Source organism: Coregonus lavaretus (genome assembly GCF_964263955.1).
Source record: "Coregonus lavaretus genome assembly, chromosome: 19".
Classification (NCBI taxonomy): domain Eukaryota; kingdom Metazoa; phylum Chordata; class Actinopteri; order Salmoniformes; family Salmonidae; genus Coregonus; species Coregonus lavaretus.
In genome coordinates, this window is record NC_140006.1 from 23766744 (window position 1) to 23778135 (window position 11392).

Genomic DNA, 11392 nt, shown 5'->3' on the forward strand with positions numbered 1-11392 from the left:
CGAGCACAGAGGTCCAGACGGTCAAAGAAAAGGGACACATCGCTTTGAGTTTTACCCCTCAGGAATGCCACACAGAAAACGCTTCAATTCTCTCATTCTGCTTTCCGGTTAGACACTGCTTATAATAATGCCCCATGAATGTTAAGAGAGGGTTCTAAAGAGAACAGTTCTGAGGAGGTAGGAACATCAATTCCAACGGAACCATCATCCACGTTCTTTCAACATTGGAATGCATGCTAATTACTGGTTGGCTGCTGGACAAAACAAAAACAAAAGCAATAAAACTCTGTTGATAGCTTTTCATAAACATGAAAAATGGCACTTCACAAAATGGCTAGACACACTGAAACACTGTCTGAATACCATCCATCGTAGTTCATATTTACATAGTTTTGCATCAGTCCCCTGGGGCAGGAGGCTCTTGCTACAGTGTGTTAGTCAGGGCTGTGTTAGGTGGCCACATCATCACGTGGCAGGTTGAGCCTCACAGCCCCTCCCCCAGCCGAGGAGACGGAGTAGTAGGCCGTGGCGGAGGTGGGGCCATTGGTCTCCATGGTGAAGAGCTTGCAGGTCCCCGGGGGGGCAGGGTCAGGAGGAGCATCCCGCTCGGGGCTGGACGCCCGGGATGACCCCGGTGAGGCCGAGGGGCTGAGCTGTACTGCCGTGGTGTCCTGCAACGTGTGCTCACTCGTCTCAATCTCAAACGTCGCTCCCCCGGCTAAACCTCCGCGCCCCATCATCCCCATGCTCCTCCCGCCCACCTTAGACCTCCGGGAGCCCTGGGCGGGGGGCAGGCGGCTGCAGACACAGCACGCTCCGAAGAAAGAGAAGGCCACCAGGAGCAGGATGGGCCCTATGATGATGGGAGGGTTGGCAGAGGGCACCAGGGTGCTGAAGGCGAATGCCCCCACCAGGGTGATGTTGATACCTGCCAGCATGATGCACAGGCCGCACGCGCAGCACAACGCCGGGGAGGGCAGGCCATGGGGGCGGGACTTCCTCTTCTTCTTCTTTGGTTCCTGCTTCTTGGGCACAGGAGTGCTAGAGCTCCTGTCAGTGACGACCATCTCTTCTTCTGCACCTCAAGGCTGCTTTCTCTCTCCGTCTTTCCTCTCTCTCTATCTATCGTTCAGCCAGGACTGTTCCCCTTGGCAACAGACCACCGAGAGAGGCCATGGCTGTGCTGGTTGATTGTTCACAGTGTGAAAGCACCTGAATCAGAGTAGGAAATATAAATGATGAAGCTACATGTGTTTTCAGTTATACAAGATTCCAGGGGGAAAATAACAGACAAGGACAAACATGCAGAACTCATGTTCAATGATGGTTGTAATTCATACCCCACAGTGATTCAATGATGATTGTAGTTTATGTATGACATTATTATGATAATTCTAGCCTTGGTCTGAGCACTAAAACACAATTAGAATGCTATCAAGAGGCCCATCAAGAGACCTTGGTGAGGAAGCTCATGTCGTGCTTCACTTGACCAAGGCTCCGGCTCATATAACACTAAATACTCCCCCGCAACTCCTCCAGTTCACACATTTCATTATTGGGTCTGCTTCACTGCACATTACACTTTCAACAACATAGATAACATGTGACAAACCTCTACGCTAATGGTAAACCATCAGTTGCTGGAGCCATGTACACATGGCTGAATATTTATTGTTGAGGAATAGCTAAAAGTATAATATGTGTATTGTGGGAAATAATAAACATTGAAATGAAAGGTTATGCTGTGTGCATGGGTGCGGAAGAGGTGGCAAGGTATTGGCAAGGATTTGATTGACCAGTGACTAAATGATCAATGAACTTGGGAAAGGACAGCCTAGTCTACATACCAATATTACCTATTAAAATTATGATCATACTGAATGAATACATTATGACTTGTCTTTTGAAGTATTTTAGATAGATATGCTATAAAATATACAATATTGTGTGTAAATGTACTAAACAGTGACTGCATTCATTCATGCAAGGCTGGTGGGTGAATAAGGTTTAATTTGCTGAGTAGCAACCAGAAACGATACCATTGTCATTCATCATCACACATACACCTCCTAAAAGGAAGCAATCTGTTATAAACCGCATAATGGTTATTTTAGTTATGTAGCCTATTGCTGCAGGAAAATGAAATGGCATGTTTGGTATAGCCTATCTGAGCTTGGGCATTTATCATTTTTGTAGAATGCGCACAGGCATCAAATTCATCCTTGTACTGAACTGTTGCATATAACGTTGAAATTAATTGATTTCAGAGGTTCATCTTACCTTCTGTGCTGATGTTCAGAATACTTGAAGATTCCTGTAGAATCAACATACATCTCCAATACGCATTTTCATACCGAATCCCATTCGCATACGGATGGTCAGGTTGGAACTACGTTTATATGCGGAAGGGTTGATTTTCAGATTGAGCACCTCATAGTGAGCCAATCAATAGTAAATATTACAACCATGGCCGGTCGACGTAGTGTAGGGCATCTGTGAGAGAGGCTCATTCAGGTGAAGGCATTAGTCTTGTTGTGTCCACGTGACTGTGCAGTCGGATACACGAAGCCTATACAATTCTAGGCTACATAAACCTCTCTTATATAAGACCTGTCCAAATATTGTCATCTTCTTAACTCAATAGGTGCTCTTCAGAGAAAAGGATGAGCGCGTTTCCATAATCCCGCCAGTTTTGTGATTGACAACACTCATGTTTTTGCTGGGGTATATAACAGGTAGGTAGGTCCAATCCAGTTGTTTGCACAGTGCCTCGAGACGTCCCCCTCTCCTCACTGGGTACCACAATACTTACGTGTGATAGTGAGTGACACCACTATGATATACACCGCTCCACGTGGTGTACTGGGGTGTTTGATGAAAGAGCATTGGGGGGAGGCTAGCGGACTCCGTGGACAGCTCCCGGTGCTTGAACAATCTATGCAAAGCTAATACATTATTTAACATATTGCAAGTAGGCTAGTCTTCATTTGTTGATTATCTTGATACTGCATGAACAAATAAACATGGTCCTAGATCAGTGGCATATATTCCTGGATGCCAAGGGAAGCTAGGCTTCCCCAAAAAATGACCAAGAAAAAAAAAGAAACACAAAATAATGTATCTTTCTTCTTTCTGTGTTCAAAAAAGTGTCAAGTGAAGCCAGTTTGGATTTGGCTTCACACCAATCACACATTAGAAGCCAAACGTCACTGACAGAAAACTTGAATTGTTGCATCTCATTGTGTTGTTGTCCTCCTGTGGTTAGCTAGCTACCTAAAATCGTGCACCATCATGTTTAGCTTACATTGATTGGACAAAATAGTTTTTGGTATCTTTTAGTTGTCACTGTATTAGACCAAGCATAGGTGATTAGATTATGTTGAAATGGTGCTGGAATAGTGGAGGCAGCGCCTGTTTCCTTTGCGACTTGTGGTAACTCTCCGTGGTCCGAAAATGTCGGAAACATTAACTTGCTTGACCATACTCTGTAGGTCATGTAACTGTTTGTTACATGCAATATGGTTTGTGGACTTCACCGGACAGATGTTGCTCTCCGGTTTTGTGATGAAACTAAGCTGTGGTTGAATTTATTTTGCCACTGTGTCTTCTTATTGTCTTGGCTTTAGGCCTATATATCACAGGGTCAAGGCATATGAACTAGCAGGTTATAGAGCAAACAACGCAATGATCAGGTTGTAATATGGCATTTTATTCCTGGCTTGGCTTTCCCTGTGATTTTACCCACGCACCACTACTGTCCTAGATCGGTTTGTGCTCTAGCCAACTCCATTGCTAATTGTTTGGCATGACAATGAGTAACAAGAAGTTGGCATGATAGCAGAAACAGACTGGCATTCAGGCTATGAACAAATGGGAAAAAACACTTATTCTTTCAAGCATTTGAATTCGAAACTAGCTACATCTGAAAACACATGCTCCCCAGATAGAAAGTGTCCCCATGTAACCTCAAAAGACCAATAGCATTTACTCCATTACTGTTCACACCTTGAAATTGTATATTATTTGACTATCTTTCAATCATACATGATACAATTTCGTAGGCATAGAGCAACATTGGAAACAAAGTCATTTCCAAGTATTTGCATTGTTATTCAGTGAAAAGGGCACTGTAAAGGGAAGGTCCTGCATTTCAAATCAGTTGTAATTCTATACGGTGTAAGTTAGCCTTAATGAAACGTTATATATTCATCAGAGGGTTGGCTCTCCCAGGTCAGATAATAACTTCAGCAAGTCTCCTGTTATGAAATTACGTATTGAGGTACAATAGAGCTTACATGATGTAATTGTAAACTCCTATTTACAAAAAAGTTGTGGACTTAAAGATCCTCACAGCGAGACAAGAAGCCAACACAATACTGCATTCATTATTCAATTCCAGGCTCAGAGCACACATCATGCTGTACATCTGAGCACTGTTTTTTCCCCACGCTACTACCCATGCAGCAGTCATTGCCTGGCTGAGCTCTCCTGAATATAAATGCATTTTGTTTCAATGCAGGGGTGCATTTTGGTGTGTGTATGTGCATGTGTGTGTGTGCGTGAGTGCATGTGTGTGTGTGTGCGTGAGTGTGTGTGTATGTGTGTATGTGTATGCGTGTGTGAGTGTGTGCGTGCGTGTGTGCGTGCGTGCTTGTGGGGGGGGGGGGTTTAGTCATAAGATGTGAGCGAGGATAAAATAAGTAATAATCGTGCTTCTCCCTACAGAGTCTGAGAGATATGTACAGTACCGGATACATGATTTCATATGTGTTATTTCATAGTTTTGATATCTTCACTATTATCCTACAATGTAGAAAATAGTAAAAATTAAGAAAAATCCTTGAATGAGTAGGTGTGTCCAAACTTTTGACTGATAGTGTATATGTAAGGGCTCACTCATCAGGTTCTAATAGTCATAATCACCACTTTATTATTTCATTATCTTGTGTGATGAGCTGAGCTGAGTTACTATCCAGTAGTTGATTTTCCTTTGTTGATGTCAAATATAAACGTGAGGCAAATCACTTCAGGGAGGAACAAGTTACCTCTTTGCTCTTATATCTAACTAGTATATGCGTATATGATAATAATAATATAGATAATTAAATAATACTGTTTATTCCTCTGGAGAGTTAAGAGAAGGCACACTATGTTGCTTCTGAATTGTACTGTGGATTTAAATTAACATCCGATTGACCAACTTGTGAAGTCCATTTGAGTCCAAGTGTGAGCAGGTGAGCAGGAGATACTGTATTTGTGCTGTCTGCTATAAAACCAATTTATGAGAGGTCTGGATCAGGGAGGGTCTGCTTGAACTTCCGCCTGGACAAGATGTCTGGCGGTCTGAGGATGTCCTGCAACAGAATAGTGGGGGTTTTAGGAGGGATGGCCAAGCTCATGGTGAATTATTTTTTTTGTTAGATATGTCTGAAATGTGCATGCATGCCCGTGTGTGTGTGTGTGGGGGGGGGGGGTGCGGGGGGGGGGGGGGGGGGTGTGCGTGCGTGTCTAACTGGATCAGACATGCATGCCCTGCAAGGTTGATGAATGACAGAGTCAGATGACGAATTAAATCTGGGGTCTCGGTTACCATGGCAACAGCATCTGGGCACAACTTGATTGCTTGGTTATGACAAGGAATAGATGTCTCCTTCTCTTTACAGTACAGTATTTGTTCTTTGTACTGAACTGGTTCTGATACTTTTTTGTTTTTCTTTTTAATAGAAAGAATGCACATCAAATACACATAATCTATGAAAATATACATTTGTTAGATAGCAATGCTAATGGGTCACATGCTCAACCTAATTAAAAACATGTTTTCCCATCTCAAGGAGTAAAAAAAAAGATATACTATAGTAAGTGCCAATAAAGTGCCATTAGAGTAACAGTGTTGACATAACAGGGTTGAGGTTTTCATCTTAAGGGTGTGTTTGTAAATTCACTCTGGCTATCTACTCCGATTTCAGAGCACTCTTGTCTGAGTGTGCCAGAGCAGAGAATAACTGATTAATTTACAAACGCTCAACACCGGTTGACAAAGCTCGGTTGAATATGGCCGGTGTCGGCAATAAAGCGTAATGAAATTGTTGCCAGCAGCACAATTACAGTCCCCAAAGCTCTGGATAACATGAAAACAGCCTAACCAGCTCTGCTAGGGTGAGTAAAATGGTCAGAGTGAGGTGTTCTCTTATTTGTGTCTGGAATTAGCTAGCAAGCTAGCCAACTTTAGCCAGTTAGCTTGGGTGCTTGACTGACGCTGTGAGGTCAGAACGCTCGGATCAACCCTATTCCTCGGCCAGAGCGTCAAGTGTGCGCTTTGAACGCTCCGAGAGCGAAACGCTCTGAATTTACTAACGGACAATCTGACAAAGCACAGAATTTACAAACACCCAGTGCGCACTCTGAGCGCACTCTGGCACTCCAGATTGAATTTACGAACACACCCTAAATCAACCATAAATCCCCTTGTGACAGGGCAATTCAATGCAAGCTTCACATATTTTATTTTTATTGTTGAAACATTTATAGCCTGTCTATCTATGGGTTTCTAGCCTGTCTATCTATGGGTAAAAGGGTTGATAGGTTATGCTCAGTTTTCCACCACAAAACACCAGAAAATGGCCAAAAAGAGTAGAAACGGCTCACCTGCTTTTAACTATTATATATTCAATGTTTCTTTTTTTTAAAGGAATAGTTTCACCATAATAAAATGAGAGTTCAGTTCAGGTAACAGGGTTGACCTTAAGAGTGACAGACGTAAATTAATCACTTATCACATTAAATAAATAATCCTTAGAAATGAATTTGTCAAAGCAAAAACATATCTAGGGCTTAACAATGATGCTGAAAACATTCTGGGGTTAAGTGGGTTAAAATTTTCCTAGAAGTCGAAAGGACGTAAAAATGTTGATTTCTGGCACTATAGCAAGTCTTTTTTAATATTAAAAATCGGATTGATTGAATTTTCCATGTGGTTTATATTAAAGTGAACTTCATTTAATATAACAGGCTTTTAAAATTTGATATTGGTGCGCAATTTCTACTTAAAATATCAAAGGGACGCAAAATGTACTCTATTCATTGAACAACCCTAATGTTGTATATGCTTCAATGCTTAACTTGTTTCCTTTTCTCAATCAACAGTAAGCGCTATATTCTTACTGTTGCCTTATGATTTAGAAGTAATACCTGTGTGTGTCCTCTGCTATTATCCTCACTGTTCATTATAGCAAAATGTTATCATGAGAAGGTCATGGTATTAGCAACACAAAGAAAGGTGAGTCTGCCAGTGACTCATCTCACAGACCAATCTCACAAACACATTACTCTAGAGTCTATATGATGCCATTAACATTCATCTGGTTCCAGCAGAGACTATCAAAAACATCTATGAACTGAGAGTGAGAGAAGCAGGCAGGCGCATAACAGCGTACTTTCAAGCAGGCTGCAATCCAAATCATTCCATTACTCTGGAGTGCCACTGAGTGGCTGGATGCATCATCAGCTGATGTATGAAATAAAAACACTGATTACATTCACAACCCAAGAGATTCCCACACTGTGAAACTAAAATGTACATGTATATTTCAAATATGACAAAGTTTGTGTGAGTGTGGTGTGTGTGTGTGTGTGTGTGTGTGTGTGTGTGTGTGTGTGTGTGTGTGTGTGTGTGTGTGTGTGTGTGTGTGTGTGTGTGTGTGTGTGTGTGTGTGTGTGTGTGTGTGTGTGTGTGTGTGTGTGTGTGTGCGTGTGTGTGTGTGCGTGTGTGTGCGTGTGTGTGTGTGTGTGTGTAAGTGTGTCCATCTGTCTGTCATGTCTCACCCCTCATCTGCGGAGGCCTCAGCAATTGGTCCGGCATCAACAAATGTCCCCATCGGGCTCTTAGAGCACTCCAGATTCAGCTGGCTCTGAGTCACTGTCAGAGAACGGAACACAACATCCTCTGGGTCACATTGAACAACAAGAGTATCTATGAAGCATACAGTTATAAAACCACTACCTGAAGTGAAATATGTGTGCATATTAATACAATGTGAATACAATATGCATTATCAGTTCATGCCTGTCTGAGAAATGACCACTTGTAAAGGAGGACAATCAATGCAACCTAATAAACACTACTGGCTATGCAGTGGTTTGGTTGGCCTTAGCTTTCTGTAGCTTATACAACGTAGTCTAGCTATCTCTCCACATCATTCTATTATAGAATAGACTAACTGCTATGGTAAGTGACTGTGGTGCCTGTGCAGCATCCTTCAGACACAGCTCTCTCCAGCCCAATTGCTGCTGTTCAAAGCAATCTCCATCTCATCAAAAAGTATAAAGGAGTGAGTGTGATGAGTATTCTCTAATGTAATGGGCATGCTCTTTCATCACACACTCTCCTGGTAGAGTTCATTATCATGTCCTATCTAACCCAGCCTGCAGAGTTATAAGGCCTTTTACTTAGAACTTAGAAATTGCCCTTTAGTTTTTAATGACGTTTTTATTCTATCCAATGAATTGTATGACTTCGAACTATAACTGACCCCAACACTGGTGACTACAGCAATTGAACCACAGAGACTAAAAACTATAAACATGGCCATCTGACGATTACCTTCTCGTTTCAGTGTCTCTGCAGGTTGCTCAGGGCCAGGAGGGTTGGCAGGCATAGGTTGCACTCTGAAGTTTCCTGTGCAGGGAAGGGGAAATTATGTTCACAAAAAAAAGTAAAAAAAATCCTTGCAAATGGATTTCCTTGATGAAAAGAAAATGGGAGACATTGATAACTTACCCAAGGTGGGGAGAATGTTGTTAATGTTGATCCAGGCTCTTATGAAGGGGAAGACAGAGATGAGGAGGCCTGGAAAAGAAAGACAGGTATAAGCTACTAACTTTATTTCAAGTGTTTTTAATAAACATTTTGACTGATATGGATGTTTATGAGCAGTATGCTCTGTGTAAAACAAAAATTGGACAAATTCCCGTCTTGTGCAACTCAACTAAAAATGAGCTACCACATGATGGTTAGCCTACTGGTAGAAACAGCTGAGTTTTGGGTCTCATAAAAATGCACACAGCCTATTAATGTTTGTATACAATTATGTTCTGTTTCTTTAGTTTCTCCAATTCTCAAGATGTTCAGAAAAATAATGTTTTTTCATCTATTTTGCTTTTTTAAAATGTATTCTAATTGGATGTATTCACATACTCTTTTTTGATAAGTGGATTTGCCTTTACCAACTTTATTAGCCCAGACGCTCCTTCAGTCTCAGGAGTCCACTAGGAGTTGTGAATGCATCTAAAAAGCTCCAGCTAACCTCAGGCAGGCAGGATGAACACACATATTGATTTCTGTTCTGAGCCACAGAGAGAGCTGCCATTAAACAGTGGCTGGTCCTGAGGGTGGCTGCGTGGCTGCGTGTGACGCATGTCTATGCTGCCAGAACATCTCACCAGTCGCCAGGCTGCAACAGGAGCGAAAAGCTCTTCGCAAAAAGACTGAGTTGGGTTCATTCAGTTCATAGCCACAGACATAGACATAGGCCACAGAGACATAGCCTACTTGGATTGTAGTTGTACTCTCTGGAGCAAATAATAAGCGGACACCTGCACCTCAGGACATTTAGATTCTGCAGTGAATGGGAAAATCCCATCATGGCAAAGAAGGGGTTGTCTGTGTGCTTTATTTCTCCATACAAAATGTCTACAACTATTTGAGGAATTCATTACTACCATATTGTTTTGTTTAAAAGCAATACATTGTTATTTTTTCACAAGGAAAATACCCTATAGTTTGGGATGACCATAAAACCAAAAATTGCAAATATTAGACATTGCAGCAGGCCTTGTACACCTGAGAAAGAATGGCCTCTTAGACCCATATGACACCTTAGGATAGAGATAAAAATGCTACCATTCCAACATTGCAGTATAAAATACAGTTGGTAATCGAAGATAGATGTACAGGTAACTGCCCAAATAAAGGAAACACTTTAGTAAATGAGGGATACAAAGTAACCTATATTGAAAGCAGGTGCTTCCACACAGGTGTAGTTCCTGAGTTAATTAAGCAATTAACATCCCATCATGGTTAGGGTTATGATTAAAAATGCCCAATAGCCCATTATTTTGGCTACCATGGCTAGAAGACAAGATCTTAGTGACTTTGAAAGAGGGGTCTCAAATGAGCATGGGGGTATAAGGGTGTGTGTGTGTGTGTGTGTGTGTGTGTGTGTGTGTGTGTGTGTGTGTGTGTGTCACCAGATCTCAACCCAATTGAAAACGTATGGGAGATTCTGGAGCGGCTCCTGAGACAGCGTTTTCCACCACCATCAACAAAACACCAAATGATGGAATTTCTCGTGGAAGAATGGTGTCAGATCCTTCCAATAGAGTTCCAGACAGTTGTAGAATCTATGCCATGCCAAGGCGCATTGAAGCTGTTCTGGCGGCTCGTGGTGGCCCAACGCCCTATTAAGTCACTTTATGTTGGCGTTTCCTTTTTTTTAGCAGTTACCTGTATATGTTTTTGTTGATGAAGAAAAAGGACAGCCTGGAGTGTAAATATTGTCAACATAGACCACAGAGATTAAAAGAGGGTACATACATTTGCATGAAGTGTTAACATATTGGGGAAAAAGCCCACTTGTGGTGCCACCATCAAAGATGCACTCGTTTCTGAACTAAATAAGCTAACAGTAAATATCTGTAGGCATATACTGTAGCTATAAATAACATTTGCATTCCTCTTGCAATGTTATGCCCTGCAAGTACCAATGAAATTTTGCATGGCACTTTTGTATAGCACATTTTGCATAGCACATTGCATTGCACTAAGCAAAACCAAAGACTAGGTGTAGTCCTGGATGTACTCACCCAACCCCCCTGCACCCAGGAAGATTCCTCCTACGGCATCTGCATCACACTCCCTCAGGGGAGCAGGGCCGAGCCCACCCGCAGACCATGGTACTCCCCAATGCTGACCCCGTTCATCCGGCAGGTGGAGAGGAGACACACACAGAGGGACTAGGACTGTCAGAGACTGGACCTAACCTAGCCTTCAGAGTCTGACCCAGCTGTAGCACCTGTGTCAGCAGCAACTCTGGATGCAAGTACTCACCGCCACTTTTACTCTCACTGATACAGGACCACTTTGTCTGCCAGCCAGGCAGTGTCTCTGTTCTGGCCTGCTTTAAGACTCCTCTGGTTTCCCATTCATTCCCCCTCAAGACAGGGGTATACAAACTACTCTACAAATCTGATCACAGGTGCCCCTACCTCCCCCTCCCCTACAGGAATACTTAGACCACTGATGGCTCAGTCAGTAATGGTAATTAGGACTAAACTGAGAGTGGTCACAGAGCCTCTGTAGGTCCCCTCCCTGTGGTACAATGGGAGGCTTCTG

General features: G+C 42.5%; 1 protein-coding gene and 1 pseudogene across 2 annotated transcripts; both read right to left on the minus strand.

Moving 5' to 3' along the window:
- Window positions 1-449: 449 nt before the first annotated feature.
- On the minus strand, window positions 450-1067 carry tmem275a (transmembrane protein 275a; the record flags this gene model as incomplete). Its single annotated transcript, XM_084183636.1, has 1 exon — window positions 450-1067. One exon carries the CDS (start codon window positions 1065-1067, stop codon window positions 450-452), a length of 618 nt encoding a protein of 205 aa, XP_084039762.1.
- A 6753-nt stretch (window positions 1068-7820) lies between these two features.
- LOC311146242 (kinocilin-like) lies at window positions 7821-10980 on the minus strand (annotated as a pseudogene). The gene is made up of 4 exons: window positions 10864-10980; window positions 8780-8848; window positions 8603-8677; window positions 7821-7918 (listed from the first exon to the last, which is right to left on the minus strand). The product of its transcript is annotated as a kinocilin-like (transcript).
- Window positions 10981-11392: the final 412 nt, after the last annotated feature.